We start from the raw sequence: 18,484 nt of genomic DNA on the forward strand, positions 1-18,484 counted from the left end.
GATGCGTTGAGCATGGACTGGACGGGGTTGGATCTGTATGCCTTCCCGCCCCAAGTCTTACTCAGCAAGGTTCTGGCCAAGGTCGGAATGCAACCGTGTCGGGTGACGCTTGTGGCACCGGGTTGGGCGGCCCAACCATAGTTTCCTCAGCTTCTGTCACTGTTAGTGCAGGAGTCGGTGCGCTTGCCACCCCTTCCGGATCTGCTCAGCCAGCGGCTGCAGCAGCCAGTGTGGCACCGGAAGCCAGAGGTCTTCCGGCTTCACGCATGGAGGTTGTCAAGTTTTCCCTGCGAGGCAGAGGCTTTTCGGAACGAATTGCTGAACTCGTCTCCTCTTCGAAGCACCGGTCAACTGAGCGAGTTTACCAATGCCACTGGAGCGCTTGGGTTCGTTGGGCAGGTGAATGGGATTTCGATCCCTTATCACCTACTGTCAATGACTTAGCTGAATACTTTCTGGCCTTGGTCCAGGAAAGGAAGCTTAAAGTTCAGACAGTCAAAAGTCATCGTTCTTCCATCTTCACTACTCTCAGGCAGTGTGGTCGGACAGACTTTTCCACGAATCTCGTATTGCATGATTTACTCAAATCTTTGCAATCCACGGTTGAGAGGCCTTCCATTTTGCCAAAATGGGACGCCTTATGAGCCATTGCGGTTTGCTACTCTTCGACTTTTGACTTGGAAGACACTTTTCCTGGTCTCTCTTGCGGTTTGTCGCCGTATTAGTGAGATTCATGCTTTCTTGCATGATTTGGTCGATTATAACTCTGATGTGTCGGTTACGTTGCGGACTGATCCCATCTTTGTGGCTAAGAACCAGGTGCCAGGAGAGGAGTTTCCTCCGGCAATCATTCAAAGTTTGTCTCATACGTTGCCTTCTGATAATTCTGACCGTCTTCTTTGTCCGGTCAGGGCATTAAAGTATTATCTGCATCATACTACACTTCTTCGTGGTGGGAAGAAGAGGCTGTTTATTTCTTACACTAAACAGCCGGGAGATATTACTAAGAATGCATTGTCTCGATGGATTGCTGCAACCATCAAGCTGGTGTATGAGACGGCAGGAGAGCATGTTCTGCGGAACTTCTCAGTTCGGCCTCATGAGATTCGAGAGATCTCGGCTTCCCTGAATTTTCACGATTCCTTGGATATTATCAAGGTGATAAATGCAGGAGTGTGGAAGGGTTGACATACGTTCGACCGCTTCTATTTTCGGGACATGGCAGTTGGTCCCGATGGTACTAGACGTATCCAGTCGGTGATTGCTGGTCAGCAGGTTGTTTCTGTACGACGAGCCATAAGACGAGGGAGACCTCTATTCCGGTAGGCAGCTCGTACAGGTCGTGTCGGGAGATAGTTGAGCCACCTTTTTGGGGAAAGGGTGTGGTTGCTATCTGGGGCAGTCTAGTGGTTTCCTTTCACTTGTGAGATGGTTTTGCCTCACGCGGGGGATGGAAGATGTTTATCAATTCGGGTATTGATATTTAATAGTCACTTAGACTTTTATACCTCGCATGTCTTGGTTGTCTTACACCTTGTCATTACTTGAGACGATTCACATGTTTTCTTACCTCCTCCCATTAATGTTGAATTCACGTGCTCTAACGGTGTTAAATCATGTCCGTTATAGCATAGTTGTTGTGCTAGTACAGTAAGTTGAATAAGACTATTAGAAAATTTGTTTCTAATTTTCATTATTATTCATACTTACCTAGTACTAGCACAAAAACGGTAACCTCCCACCCGCCCCTAGGAGGTCTTCCCTGGATTCGGTCATTACGGACTTTGAATCGAGGACGATGGTCTTCCCATGCGCGGATATGGATATACATCCGACATCGGAACACAATTCTGCAGTGGAGGAGATGACTCAGGTTGTATAGTGTAGTTGTTGTGCTAGTACTAGGTAAGTATGAATAATAATGAAAATTAGAAACAAATTTTCTAACTTTAGCAGCATTGGCTGCCTTCCCTGTCAGTTTTCGAGACTTTTCATATACTTTCTCTAAATCGTTTATTTTCAGACATTTACTGTAATAATGTTCTACATCATTTCATCTAGGAAGGGTTATTGGATCTTTGCAATGAAAATCCAGATTTTTGCAAGAATACCTGATTTTAACACAACCCTAAAACTGTTCTTTGATGAAAGGCTCCCAATACAACTCGGCTTTCAAAAGACGGCAAATTTTCCAGACTTTTTTTTTTTTTTATCCAGTGTCACTTTCATAAAAATTTTAAAGGGCTGTCACAACAGTTGTATCTGCCATGTCTTTATGATCGACATCTTTAGGAATTTCAAAACAAAAACATTTTCTCTCTTGTAATACTGGACACAATCACCAATATTTTTTAAAGTTTTAAAATAAGTTCCGTGTGCATTGATTTGTGATATTTATACATATATATATTTTTCAATTCTTAGTTTGATCTGTAGCATTAATAACTTAAACATTGTTTTAGGTCTAGTTTGAACAATTTCAATGTTATCCCCTCAAGACTAGTCATCAAGGGGATATAACATTTTACATGTACATACGTACGTGTGTGACATGATAACGTAACTGCTCTATCAACTTCATTTTTCATCCGATTTTCATAAAACTTCACATATAGGAATAGGATCATATTTTGAATGAGTGTCATGTTTCACCTCACTGTTTGAAGGTCAAGGTCACTGTTACTAAAGTGAAGTGATTATATTGACTTTAATTTGTTTATATACCTTTGTCACCAAACAGCCAATTTTCGTTTTTTTTGCTGGGGTGTGATTAATAATGAATTCATTCATTCATTCACTCATACATTGATTCTAAATAAAGTGTATTATTTCTCTGTACAGACAGTAGACCACGAAGCTAGTGATGAAGAGAATCTTCCTCCTAACAAGAGACCAGCCTCACCAGTGAGCACAACTCCCCCAGCCAAGAAGACCAAGCTTGGTCTCGGCACCTCCAAGTCGAGAGTGAAGTAGATACAACAACCAGTGAGCATAACTCCCCCAGTCAAGAAGACTAAGCTTGGTCTCAGCACCTCCAAGTCAAGAATGAAGTAGATACAACAACCAGTTAGCATAACTCCCCCAGTCAAGAAGACCAAGCTTGGTCTCGGCACCTCCAAGTCGAGAGTGAAGTAGATACAACAAGCAGTCTTGGTTTCAAGGCAGTGAAAAATTGCTTAGAAAACCTTACAGATAGTGTCGATAAAATGCAGATAAAATGTGCAAGAATGGAAATGCAATCTTCATGCAGGGATGAAAAACTATTACTTTGGTTTTGTGGGGTTTTATTTGACCATCTTTGACGGGTCGTATTGTGGTATGGCGTTGTCTGTATATTCATTCGTAAACGTTTTGTTTCCAGAGCATAGGTATCTTATCAGTTCATATAGGATCATCAAACAGGAACGGCACTATAAAAAATAGTGGTATGGCCTGAGGTTGCCAGTCTCTCCTTTCAAATCCACCTGTGAAGGACATTTTCACAGATACAACAAATATACATGTGTAACCCACAAAAAAGAAAGTGGTATGGCCATGCTGTACCTCTTTAAAAAATGGTCCAGCCATGGCCATAGCGTCTGCGCCGCCCCTGTCAAACTTTGCATGCAAGTACAATTGGGATAGCGATGTGTCGCATACTTTAACCTACTTTTCACACATTATTGCACATTAAAGGAAATCCTTGTCCGAGCCATATCTTACTTATCAATTCATTTAGAATCACTGCGACCTACTTTTGACAAGCATATTATATATCTCACCAGTATTTTTGTTTTCAGTAAAAAGCTCATAATAACCCTGACTACTCTCCCTCCATCCACTTTTCAGGACCTTTCACAATTTTATGATTTTTTTTTTGTCCATGATCATTTTCATCTGTCATCCTACAAGATATGTAATTGCATAAAATTCTCCATGCGACTTTATGAGGTCATGTTCAGAGAAATAATATGCCAGATGTGATGGTCAGGGAATTCTCCTCGGATCAGCTGTTTTCCTCTCATGGAACATTGCATTTCCTCGCATTTTAATCGTCCTTTCTTCCAAAATGTGTCGGATGGCACATATTTTAACCTAGGATTTCAAGAATTTCCGGGACCCCTCTAGATTTCCTCTTTTACAGTTCACCAATTCCCACCCCTGGATAGTGAAATGTCTCAGTGAAGCACTTGCTGAAAGTGCATGGGTTGGAAAATCAAATCCTCTCTGTGGACTGATTCACTGATTGGGTTTTTACATTGTTTTGCTGTCCTTTTCCAGTTTCCCTTTCTTCTGAGGGACCAACACTTACATATTGGTTAAATCAAAATGCGCCTTTAAATATGCAAATGTAGTAGTGTTGGTATAAAGTACTCCTGCTTGGCAGTAGCTAGTGGGAATTTCCCTATTAGCTCAGTCGGCAGAGTGCTGGACTCTCGTTCTGAGAGTCTGTGGTTCAGATCCCCTCAGTGGAGGTTGATATTTATCTGTTACAAAAATAAACACAATAAAAGGAAAGAAATATTTGTTTAATTGTACTTAAACACAGTTTACACTACAGAGTTGTTTATGGTGTCTAGCATGGTTGGAATAGGATAAAAATCTGTAGTGTTCACTGAGGGCAGTTAATCCTACCTCACACTGGTGACCATTTTAAAACTACTATTGAAGCCACCCATTCCCCATCCCAACCCGAAACCCACTTCAAAAAGGGAATGAAGTCTCAAATTGATATGAATTTCAATATTTTCTAGATAAAAGCTCCACAATTGTTTAGTCATTTGTATTTACAATCAAAGCCACTTCAGATTTCTTAATATTGTATCGATAAAAGGAATAAAAGAGGAAGTATTATTGGCTCATTCATTTCTTTTCATCATGAACCTGACCTGGTGCATAAAAGTTGCAGTGTTTGTCTGCCGTTTATTGTATGCCACACTCTCTCGCTGGCTGGATGATTTAAAAATAACTCGGCCTTTGATCCCGGTTTCAGATATGATACACGTTTTAGACAGGCCTCTAAAAATCGTAGCGATAGTTTCATTTGCGTGTCACTCAAATATATATTGTTCGCACATTGAATTTATGATTTACATGTACCATAGTTTGACACCCAATAACCGATGTATTTTTCGTGCTGGGGTGTCATTAAACATCTATTCTATTCTATTATATTCTATTGAATTTAAGACAACATTTACATGTTCATGACGTGTTACGTAAAAACAAAATGAGTTACCTGAATTTGTTTTTGTGTAACCCATAAATGGTTTATGGAAAAGAGACTTGTTTAGATTAGTCACCAGTGACACTGTTTTCTGTGCAAATAAATGTACATCCAATGAAAAAAATCAAAAGGCACATTATGCAAAAAATGATTTTTGTGTTCTGGCATATTGGACACATTATTTACATGCTTGCTGAGTCATCTGTAACACTAAATAGTGTTTACAATAAGCCAACTAAGATCTAGATATAAAAATACAAGTAATGTTGTTTAGTTTTACATGTATATAGACCTTATTTTTGGTTTATTCATTATTTTATGGAATAATACAGTTTTCGGTGGGTTTTTTTACCTGTGTGTGGTATTTATTACTGTATGTATATTATTTTTGTTGTTTTGAAAAACAAAACAATGTGGTATTCTATTAAAATGTACCCTTAAACAATAGTTTTTGAGCTCTTGATACTATATTTTTATTATATCGGTAGTTGTTTTAAGAAGGTGCTATATAAACTATGATTACAGGTGTTTGTTAATTGAGAAAAAGGTAATTCTTTGTTTTTAAGGAGTGTTGTTATCTACAAAATACTGATGTTTGTATATTTGATTATAAATCATTAGAAAAGGCTCTGTATAAATAAAACATTAAATTATTATTTGATTCTTTTGTTGTTGTTTTGTGTGTGCAGAGGACACACATTTAATTTAAAAAGAAAAAAGATTAAATTAAATGTAAAACATTTGTACTACCAGTATGCTTAGATTGTTTTCCCATTAGAATATCTGATGACTGATAAAGGTGGCATAATAATAGTAATGTACACCTACAGAAGTCTAATAAAATTTAAAGATAGATTTCATTTCATTTCTAGCTTATAACCAAATACGGTTCAAGCACACTGTCCTGGACACACACCTCAGATATCTGGGCTGTCTGTATAGGACAGTGGGTTAGTGGTTAGTGAGAAAAGAGGGTGTAGCGGTCTTACACCTACCCAATGAGTCATTAAAACTCGCTCTGGGCGGGAGTCGGTACCAGGCTGCGAACCCGGTACCTACATGTACCAGCCTTATGTCCGATGTACTAACCACGAGACGACTGAGGCCGGTTAAAGATAGATACATGGAGGTATATGTCCCATTTAGCAGCATGATTCTAAAGTGTATGTACTTAAACCTACAAAGTATCTTGTGTATTTACATCCTTAACCTGACCTCTAACCTATCATCCTATGGCATTTCATTAGTCCGGTCCGAACATCCCAATAGCCAATGAATTGGCCAAAATCTTTCAATAAACCAAATCATCAACAACAAAAAACTGCATTCAAACCCAAAGATTGGCTTGGATGAAGTGGGTGCAAAAGAAAAAAAAAGAGTTTGAATTGAAATGGTAAAGGAGAAAGAAAGAAGTTCCTATCATGTGATTAGATCAGAAAGCTCGAAGCTCATTTGAAGATGTTCATCATTTTATTGGCTGTTGGGATGTTTGGACTAGTCCAATGGAATGGAGGGGGTGCGATAGGTCGAAGGTCAAGTTAATTATTCAATTATTCAAATCTACAATGTTTTAGAAACTCCTTAGTCAATGTGCCTATTATGTTAAATTCTGTATGTTCACATAAATGGTTTGTATCGAACATTTGATTGTAAAAAAAAAAAAAAAATCCAGTTTATTTACAGGTAATGAACTTTAAAAAAAAACGTTTCTTCATTTCTTTCTTTATTATTATAAAAAAAATATTCGGGGGGGTGGGGGGAGGGGGGGGTACTTTGTTTTATATATATATCAAACTATTTTACATTAATAATAAACCAATTTACAAATGTTATTTTACTGTGTTTAATGTCAAACGACTAGTGTTCCTATTAAGCTGGATAAGTTCACCGTTTTTCTAGTAATCATTATTCAATAATTTGCAATGATTTTGAAGATTATCTTTAATGTAAGGACTGACATTGTACTAAAAACAAAATAGCACATCTTCGTGTGGGTGTTTAAGAAAAGAAAAAGTAACCAGTTACAAATATACCGTATGGCCTTGATTAGAACTGCAAGCAGTCCTTGGCATCGCAAAATGTTATCTATATAAAAAATTGTTCTAGTCTTTTTTGTTTTTATCTGTAAAATTCCTTGACGATGTCATTAAATATGTTGGCAGCTTTTGGCCAAATAATTTTACAATATTTGGGTGACTTGTTAGCCGTTTCCGGTGAATACGGCTTTTTTCTCTTCTTTTTTTAACCTATATTAGTTGTTTGTACTGAACGTAGGCACTAAACTAAGTAGAGACACAATTAGATGCGCTGTTTTTATGTGGACTGGGGTATAATTCACAAAGCTCTCTTAGGCTCTTCTAGACAACAAAGCAACCTCTTTGCAAGTCTTTTAGCATTGCACTGCGAGATCGCAAAGTTGCGAGCGTTTAGTGAATTAGGCCCCAGATCTCTAGCTATATAACTTATTTAACTCGACATCGTGTTAAAAGGGAACATGGCTAATATGTTGATGCCTATAACATGAACGTAGAATGCATATGGTTTTTCAATCATGGTCACTTAAACAATAATATGTCTGCTTTATACATTAAAACAAGAGGTTATTGACATAAGCAACTTCCCCCTAGTTCTGGAGCAAGACATCAAATTCGGGCAAAAAATTATAGATATTCGGGAAAATGTGCTAACTTGTATTTCCATTAGTCTACTCTCAAAATTAGTTGTAATCTTGTAAAAATGCGTAGTGATTCATTTGCAACCCCATATAACCGTAAATAAAATGTGTTGAGTGTGTCGTTAAATAAAAAGTGTCCTTCCTTCCTTGACCAACATCTTGTACCACAGGCAATGTGATTTTTCAGCTTTTTATCCGATTTCACCTGTTCTTGCGTGAATTATAGAATTTTGTTTTGTTTAGTGACACCACTAGAGCAAATTGATTTAATAATCGCCAGCTATTGGGAATGAATTAATGAATGTTTAACGACACCCCCGCACGAAAAATACATCGACTATTGGGTATCAAACTCGGCTATTTTTATAATTTTGACATATAGTCTTAGAAAGGAAACCTGCTACATTTTTCCATTATTAGCAAGGGATCTTTTATGTGCACCATCCCACGGGAAGGATAACACATACCAAGGCCTTTGATATATCAGTAGTGGTGCATTGGTTGGAAAGAGAAATAGCCCAATGGGTCCACCGACTGGTTTTTGTGTGAAATGATTTTCACAAAGTAGATTGGATTTGATCTAAAATGCTTTAAAATGACATTTGCTTAGGTATTGTATTGAGGTTTTTAGCTTTTTAAAGATTATTTCACTTTTATTTTTAAATGGGTACATGCCCTATCTTGCTGGTGTGACGTGTGTGTGTGTGTGTGGGGGGGGTCAAATGTTTGAGAGAACAGCACACATAATAGAGTCCAGCAAATTCTAAAGGGTCAATGATTTTTGGGAGGGGGCAATACCCGCGATACAGGCTTGAATGGGTATTGTATTTATAAGTTTACTAAATGGCAAACAAATTAATGTGCCTTGTATAAAGTTACTCACAACATAGAAATACAGTTCAAAAATATAACTTTGTTTTTGTTTAAACCACCACACGCTGATTAATAACTAATCGGTAACTAATGTAAAACATTTTTGTTAATTCTCAGAGAAAAAACTCACTACATTTCTCCCATTACCAGCAAGGAATTGCACTTTCCTTAGATACAAAGCAGCACAAAGCGCGACCTTTGATTTACCATCACTGCGTTCGATGGAAGCAAAAATGTTCATGTGGTGGATCCAGAAAATCCATTTGGGGAGGGGCCCAATGACATGAGGTGGAATGCCAAGGGAACTTTGGGGGAGGTTTGGAGGTGGATCGTAAAATTTTTAAAATTAACATAAAATAAAATTATAACTCGCAAAATTTAGGGGGGCGGGGTTGGGCTTAGATCCGCCTCGGGGGGGGGGGGGTCAATCTGATTGGGGGGGGGGGGGATCCTACGACCTAACCACTACACCTCGGGCGAGCCTTCTAGCGACTGAGCTGTATCGAAAAAAACAAATGCCAGCACCCAGACTTTGCACTGACTTGTATATGATCTATTACGGCACGCAATGAGCTCATTCATTCTGCGTCTAGCACGCAAATGGTTTCAACGAAGCGACATTCTTCACATCCCAGTTGTGAAAAACAAACCCAAACATTTTTAACAATGACGGCTACATAGTAGAATTTTTATGGCAAAAATTTACGTTTTGTGCCATTGACTGACTGACTAAATGTTTAACGACACCCCAGCACCCCCACCCCCCAAAAAAAACCAACCCCGAAAAACAACAACAAAAAACCCCACAAACAAACATCGGCCATTGGGTGTCAAGGTGCCATTGACATGCTTCAAGTTGGAACGGTACAAGACTAATAAATGTCTGTTGGTCCATGTTTTGACGTCCACTAAATCGCTCAGTACCAGAAGCTTGTTAAGGAGGGTGAGCGATCACTGTTCGCGAGCGCTCAACACCCTGAATACAAGGAAGGAAGGAAATGTTTTATTTAACGACGCACTCAACACATTTTATTTACGGATATATGGCGTCAGATATATGGCTAAGGACCACAGATATTGAAGGAGGAAACCCGCTGTCGCCACTTCATGGGCTACTCTTTTCGATTGGCAGCGAGGGATCTTTTATATGCACCATCCTACAGACAGGGTAACACATACCACGGCCTTTGATGTACCAGTCATGGTGCACTGGCTGGAGCGAGAAATCCCTGAATACATGCCGGGATGTAGGTTAGTGGTAATAATCGAGGGATCATACTATAGGACGTCCTTTATGTATTCACCGGCCTCGGTGGCGTGGTTAGGCCATCGGTCTACAGGCTGGTAGGTACTGGGTTCGGATCCCAGTCGAGGCATGGGTTTTTTAATCCAGATACCGACTCCAAACCCTGAGTGAGTGCTCCGCAAGCCTCAATGGGTAGGTGTAAACCACTTGCACCGACCAGTGATCCATAACTGGTTCAACAAAGGCCATGGTTTGTGCTATCCTGCCTGTGGGAAGCGCAAATAAAAGATCCCTTGCTGCCTGTCGTAAAAGAGTAGCCTATATGGCGACAGCGGGTTTCCTCTATAAAAAAAAACAGTGTCAGAATGACCATATGTTTGACGTCCAATAGCCGATGATAAGATAAAAAATCAATGTGCTCTAGTGGCGTCGTTAAATAAAACAAACAAACAAAAATCTATGGATTCGGAATATTATCCCCGTCCAAACCATTGTCCCACGACTGGTATATACTAGGAAGATGTACGGTATATTCTGTTAAGCCTATTCGAATGTGCATGTTAAGGGTCTCTTGTTACTTTTCAGAAGGTGTTGCCTATATAGTAGCCTGCAGCAGGTTTCTCCTCTGTCTCTCTCTCTCTCTCTCTCTCTCTCTCTCTCTCTCTCTCTCTCTCTCTCTCTCTCTCTCTCTCTCTCTCTCTCTCTCTCTTTCCCCACCTCCCGCCCCTAAGATAACCAAATATCAAAAAATAAATAGTCGCAGTTTATTAAATGTTCAAATATGTTACACAAAATAATATGTCTTTCTGTTCCTTCCCTCACTGTCGCAATGGTCTTAAAGCCGTTTACCCCATATGCGCAGTGTTTGGCGTGGTGCGGGCGAGGATACGGAAAAACGAACATAATAAAATCGATTCAGTGATTATCAGTAGTTGCATTTCCATATATGCGCGGGATGGTTTTGGTGACCGGGTCAAACCGCGCACATGGAAAACGAAAGTTACGCACACGTAGCTGTGGTTTAAAAGCAGCACTATGCAGTGTCGCAGAATGGGTCCCCATTCAGTTAAGATCTTTGTTGAACCAGTTATGGATCACTGGTCGGTGCAAATGGTTTACACCTAGCCATTGAGCCTTGTGGAGCACTCACTCAGGGTTTGGAGTCGGTATCTGGATTAAAAATCCCATGCCTTGACTGGGATCCGGACCCAGTACCTACCAACCTGTAGACCGATGGCCTAACCACGATGCCACCGAGGCCGGTACTACTACCAAACAGATGCATGTATATAAGGTTGCAAACGAATCACTATGCATTTTTACATGGATTACAACTAATTTTGAGGGTAGAATAATGGGAAAACATGGTAAACAGGTCTCTGGTTAGTACACTTTGCACAAATATCTCTATAATTTTTGCCCGAATATCTCTATAATTTTTGCCCGAATATCTCTGTAATTTGTGCCAAAATTTGAGATTTTGCACACTATAGAGGCTGCACTCCTGTCTCGTACGCTTAAATGCATGTCTCAACCAGTGTCCAACGATTATAGTATATCAAATAACATGTGGCGGGAGCGGATTTTTTAATTTGACAAGCTTTTGTTGAAATTAGCTTATGTTAAACACAGTAGCTATAAATTGATGACGGCAGCATTTTTTCCTAATAATTTATATGTCGTGTGGTCATGGACTGGTACTGGTCACCACAAGATGAGTCAAGTCTTGAAAGTCGTGTAATGGAATGCAAATGGTTTTTCAGCTCGTGCTTTTCGTTTTAATTGAATGCAAAATAAAATGTCTACATCTGGTATTCTAATCTTGTCTGACCTTTGAAGTCACCACAAGGCTCGATATAGACCGGTCACTAATTGATGCATGACCGATAGCCCCATTTGCTTAGTGCGTTTAAGCCACTGGCCATAGTTCGGTTTTTTTGCAATGTAAAATAGTTTCACCTATCACAGATTCTTTAAAATGTAAATTACACATTACTTCTGGTCTAAATGACCCATTTTGACAAATTCGTCATGTTTCTGATCTTCCTTGTGTTTGTAGCAAATCAAAATTAATTTTTATGTAAAACAGAAGAGGTACGTACCTCAGAAACTAGAGTCAGTGGCTTTAAAGATTTGAGAGAGAGAGAGAGAGAGAGAGAGAGAGAGAGAGAGAGAGAGAGAGAGAGAGAGAGAGAGAGAGAGAGAGAGAGAGAGACAGAGACAGAGAGAGAGAACGATAGACACAGAGAGAGATAGACAGACAGAGAGACGGAGGGTGGAGAGTAAGGGTGAAGAAGAAAGATATAATGGGGCGAATTTACGAAGCCTCTTTTTCTTAAAGTTACATTATCTGGTTACCATATTATAACATCATGTACAAATGTGAAATACAAACTCAAATGCACTTTTAAAAAAGTCGTGTGTGTTCGCTATGAACGGATATCGTCAAACGTATACGCTTGATTCGTCGCCTGTGCCGCCATAGCTCGGCAAAACACAAACGACAGCCTGTTGTCGGTTTCAGTTAACACGTGCGTTTGCCGATTTCAAATTGTAGGGTTCGTCTCAAAAATTAAAAGAGAAATCTTGATCTTGACAACGTGTTATCGACAGTCGTACCTTCCTATTTCGGAATTGATATTTTATAAAGTGTTAGTAGAACTTTCAAAGTTTAGTTTGTATACTAGTAACACATTAATCATGTATATATTTTTAAAATAAAATATACTGAACGTTTTCTCTTCTTAAATTTACGTGTTAAAACCGACAAATTCAAATAAATATTATTTCGTTTGGAAAGGGTAAAGTTGGGTGGGGGTTGTTTAACGACATCAAAGATAAAGCATATTGATTTAATAATCATCCGACCCCATACAACCGTAAATAAAATGTGTTGTGTGCGTCGTTAAATAAAACATATTCTATCCTTCCTTCCATCTGCTGTTGGATGTCTGACATTTGGTAATTTTGACATATAATCTTAGACAGGAATCGGGTGCATGTACAGGGGGAGGGTATTGGAGGTCGAAACCCTTACTTGCCCAAGCTTAAACAAAATTGAAATGTATTTTTGGGGGGGAGCATGGCCCCATATAAACTTCGCTTAACACAGTCTATAACCCCAACCCCGCTGAAATCCCTGCACACGTGCCTTGAAAACCCCCTACATTTTTTTTTTAGCAAGGGATTGTTTATATGTACCATCCCACAGACAGGATATCACATACCATGGTCTTTTCGTATACCCGCCGATAGGGATCGATTCTAGACTGACCGCGTATTTCCAAAAACCAACTTTTTAGGTCTATGTAATGAATAAAAATAGCATATAGTCTTGAAAAATATTACGTAAATCGAACACAGTACCCTCTTCCTCTACCCCTAGAGTGTTACGTAATTAGTAACACCCCCTTACATGTAACGCGTATGCCAACATCTGGCCACTGTCAAAATTTCAAGGCAAATCCCCCACTCACCGACCCCTGGAAAGGCGTTGTACCATACCTCTGTGGATATAAATATGTTTTGGAGATATGAGACGAGCCCTCAATCAAGACAGTTAAATTTGTTCAAAAATTGCGAAATCTCACGTGATCTCTTGTTGGGGAATTCTATATTTGTGATAAGCCAATGAAAACCGAGATCGGTACGAGCCCGTCAAAAATGTTCCACTTTCAAAATCATGGCTTTGTTTTTGACCTGGATAAGCCAGCGTAGTGAAACCAATGCGGAGTGCGGCGTCATATATGCACCAAACGTAATTGGATTTTCTGTTCTATATGCTTAAATAATAAAAATATTCCAGGGAATGTAGTTTTAAAGGAACATTCCTGAGTTTGCTGCAATTTTTAAGATGTTATCGACTAACATAGACTTTTTAACGATTGTAATTAAGACGACCAGAAACACATTTAATATACAGACTGTTATTCTAAACAAGGAAATATATATAATATGTAAGTTTAATCGTAGAAATATTTTATTAGTCGAAACATCTTACAATGCAACAAACTCAGGAATGTCCCTTTAAACGCATGTCTTTAAGTATTGTAAATGTATGTATTTAAAGTGACAGACCCTAGTTTCTAAACACTACGGCGTACCTTTTACTATTCGTTTTTGAAAACTAAGTCAGACATTACTTAGATTTTTTTTTTTTTTTTTTTTTTTTTTACACCCAAAGTGTTTTTTAGTCATCCTGGTATTTCTAATACCACGAAATGCATTTTTTCATATTTATAAAAAAACACGTACCTCTGAAAAGTAACTGCTATTTAGAACTACCATAATGTACCTGCTATATCCAGTAACATAAATTTGTAACATCTGCATATTGAGGACCGCGATAAATTACTAGTAAGCTAGATCCTGAATTAGGGCTCCGTATTTGAAGAGATATTAACGGCCTAGGTGGCGTCGTGGTTAAGCCACCAGAATTAAGGCTGGTAGTACTGGTTTCGCAGCCCGGTGACACCGGCTACCACCCAGCGCGACTTTTAACGACTCAGTGAGTAGGTGTAAGACCACTACATCCTCTTTTCTCTCACTAACCACAAACAACTAACCCACTGTCCTGGACAGACAGTCTACATAGCTGAGGTGTGTGCCCAGGACAGCGTGCTTAAACCTTAATTGGATATAAGCACGGAACTAAGTTGAAGTGAAAAAATTAAGGGATACTGCACTTAAGGCTTCCGGGTTGAGCCTTATTCTCTAATGTTTTCATAAAATTTAATGCATTTCAAACATTTATAAACACTTAATCCATAGGGTGCACTTTTCATAACGTCCAGACGTTTTGTCAGTATGAATTGATATAATACATAACGCTAGGCTCAAACTACCAACTGGCACGACGAAGTTGGCCAGCTCGTCGATCTCTCGACTTCCACAACAGTCCAATTGCTAGTCTGAGCGCTCTTACAACTCGATTCTCGTCGTATACATACTTCTACGACCGATTAGTCGTAAGTGGGGAGTGGCGTAATTGCAACGCAACCGTTGAGTTGGCCAACTCCGTCGTGTCAGATGGTAACCTGATCCTAGCATAACGAAGTCAGTATGATAGTTCCCCGCAATTAGGCCGTTAAATGTCACAAAATGGAATGTAGCCTGTACCAAGATGCGAACCTGGTTTCTTCCAGTCTTAAGTCCGATGGCTTTAAAACCACTACCAGACGCGTGTCCGGGGTGGTGGTGGTGGCAGTGGGGGGGGGGGGGGGGGGGGGGAACCGTTTTCCCCAAATATATTTAAGTGCCTTTTCTTTCTTCTTCTTCTTTGACTAAAAAAAAAAATCCTTGTCTTGACCCTTTCACTAGTTAATGCATGCGCCCTTTTCCCCTTAGTCCCACTGACAAAAAAAAAAATCACCACCGAGGTCAGTTCTGCCGAATGAATGCGAACCCGGTACCTTTCATTCAGCCATAATTCTAATGACCACCATCGATGCCAGTGTGTGTGTACAGGGAACCATATATCTGACGTCACAGTATCCCTCCGCCCCCAGCTACACCAGTACCTGCTTTATAATGCTACATGTACTTTTACTCTCCCGTGTAACCTAATCACTCGATCAACTGGAGGAAATAGATCGAAGACCTTCTTGCCAATAAGTGGCACGCGGGAAGCCTGGCCTGTTTAAACGGAAGACTCTGCACCGTTCGTTCATCAGAAGGCCAGGGAGATGGGGCTGGACGGAAAAGGGAAAAACTAATAACGTCGATGTGAACGTATATCAATTTGTCCAGCTAACCAACAGGAGCGAATTAATCTCTTACAATTGATTAATGCGGCCGTTCCAGTTCCCTGGTGACCTACGTTTGTTGCAGATGGACTAGTTTTTACTGCTCCAGAAGCTACTCATCTGAGGTAATATTGACCTGTCCTGAAACACGACCCCCCCCCCCCCCCCCCCCCCCCCCCCCCCAAAAAAAAAGAAAGAAAAAAGATTCACTTCGAATATCAAGGCCATGGTATGTACTGTCTAGTCTGTAGGGACAACCCAGTGTTAAAGCGCTCAGTCTAGGATCGATCGCCGTCGGTGGGCCCAATGGGCTATTTCTCGATCCAGCCAGTGCTCTACGACTGATGTATCAAAAGCCGTGGTATGTGTTATCCCGTGTGTGGGATGGTGCATATAAAAGATCCCTTGCTATTAATCGAATAATGTAGCAGATTTAGCAAATATATGACATCCAATAGCCGATGATTAATAAATATTGGGCTCGACAGTGTTGCCGATAAATAAAACAAACACTTAAAGGGACATTCCTGAGTTTGCTGCAACTTTTAAGATGTTATCGACTAACAGAGACCTTTTAACGATTGTAATTACATATATATTTTTCTACATAAAATATTAGTGGCTGTATATTAAACGTGTTTCTGATCTTTCTAGTATTTGTCATTTTATATTTAAAAATTGATTTTTTTTTCGTAAGTATGAAATTGTTTAAGACAAAATCCAGTTAGGGCTTCTTACATATATTAAGACGACCAGAAACACATTGAATATACAGACACTGATATTCTAAATAAGAACATATATTTAATATTTAAGTTTAATCGTAGAAATATTTTATTAGTCGGAAACTATCTTACAATGCAGCAAACTCAGGAATATCCCTTTAACTTTTGTCTGTAGGGAAAATGCATATAAAACATATGTTGCTGCTAATACAAAAATTTAACGGGTTTCCTCTGAAGACTGTTATGTCAGAATCACCAAATAGCTTCCTGTCTCATTAGTGACATCGTAGATCAGGAAACAACAATCCCTATGGGTACCCATTGTGTTTCGTTACACGCTGATTTGTTTTTCTACACGTGCACATGGTACCATTTGGATACCATTTTTTTCTAACTAATAATGTCGGTACAGTAGCTAGCTGGGTGGTAGGAACAAGGAGTGGGGGATGTGGGTAGTTGCCATCAGTGAAGGAAGGAAGAAAGGAATTTTTATTTAACGACGCGCGCACTCAACACATTAGAATTACGGTTATATGGAAAAGAAAGAAATGTTTTATTTAACGACGCGCTCAACACATTTTATTTACGGTTATATGGCGTCAGACATATGGTTAAGGACCACACAGGTATTGAGAGAGGAAATCCGCTATCGCCACTTCATGGGCTACTCTTTTCGATTAGCAGCAAGGGATCTTTTATATGCACCATCCCATAGACATGATAGCACATACCACAGTCTTTGATGTACCAGTCGTGTTGCACTGGCTGGAGCGAGAAATAGCACAATGGGCCCACTGACGGGGCTCGATCCCAAACCGACCGCGCATCAAGCGAGCGCTGTACCACTGGGCTACGCCTCGCCCCCGGTTATATGGCGTCGGACATACATTTTGTATGGTTACGGACAACAGAGATAATGCGAGAGGAAACCCGCTGCCGCCACGTAATGTGCTACTGTTTCTGATTTGCAGCAATACAAGAGATCGTTTATATGCAGCATCTATGAGACAGGTCAGTACACCATTTGTTGACCACTGGCTGAAACGAGAAATAGCCCAGCGGGCCTACCGATGTGAATCGATCATAGACTGACCGCGATACAAGCGAGCGCTCTACCACTGGGCTACGTCCCACTCTTGCCATCAGTGAATTTCTCCGATATATATATAACATACATTTCCTAATTAAAAACAAAGAACATCGATATATGATATTAGGTTAATTCTACCAGAGGCCTAGCCTAGTTTAAAGCTGCAATATTGAGTATAATATACTAGATGTATATAATTATAACAGCTGTGGGGCAAATTAATTTGTACACGACTTGCTTTAGTGAAAGAAGCGAGGTGGGATTTATCTCAGTCGGTAGAGCACTCGCCTGAGGTTGGGTCGTAGGATCGAACCTTCTTGGCGGACCCATTCTCTGTCTGCATTTTTTTTTTGCATTGTGGGTTGGGGATTTTTTTTTTTTTTTTTTTTTTTTTTTTCCCGCAGTGCTTGTGATCTAAGTAGGCCCTACAGCATTCCAGTAACGGGGTCTATCATAATCTGACAAACAATAATAGCAATAGAAAGCTTTATTAACGTCAAAAAATAAAAGAACAAGTCTACGACTACTCCACAATTCAGTAGTAACAAAGGGCCTTTGTTGCAAGCGACTGGAGCGTGAACGCGCCGGAAGTAAGTTAGTGGCTGATTGGAGCCGCTTAGCGTTATGCATATCATTAGTAGATAAGTATGTTTCTAACAGAGGCTATAGTCTATGTGATCAAATTGCATTCTAGCTACTATCATATACAAATTCAGTTCTAGTTGGATCCAACGCTTTTGGTACGTGAATTCCCTGCACAGTCAGCTGACCTACAAAATAACGTAAACACGTTTTTTTCTGATATATAAATATTTTGGTTGTCTTAAAAATACTTTATTTATCCGGCAAAAGGCCTATATACACCACATCCCACGATATGTTCGTATAATATATAACAAATGAAAGCTATGGAGCCTATATAGATC

General features: G+C 39.6%; 1 protein-coding gene across 1 annotated transcript in view; it reads left to right on the forward strand.

Annotated features, from left to right (window-relative positions):
• LOC121384270 (Fanconi anemia group I protein-like) overlaps positions 1 to 5,862 on the forward strand; it is a 62,029-nt gene extending 56,167 nt beyond the window's left edge. Inside the window, exon 33 of the mRNA XM_041514587.1 lies at positions 2,842 to 5,862. Coding sequence (XP_041370521.1) covers positions 2,842 to 2,973 — 132 coding nt within the window. The 3' untranslated portion in view covers positions 2,974 to 5,862. The remainder of the gene's footprint in view (positions 1 to 2,841) is intronic.
• The last annotated feature ends 12,622 nt before the right edge of the window (positions 5,863 to 18,484 follow it).

This window comes from Gigantopelta aegis, chromosome 10 (assembly GCF_016097555.1).
Source record: "Gigantopelta aegis isolate Gae_Host chromosome 10, Gae_host_genome, whole genome shotgun sequence".
Lineage (NCBI taxonomy): Eukaryota > Metazoa > Mollusca > Gastropoda > Neomphalida > Peltospiridae > Gigantopelta > Gigantopelta aegis.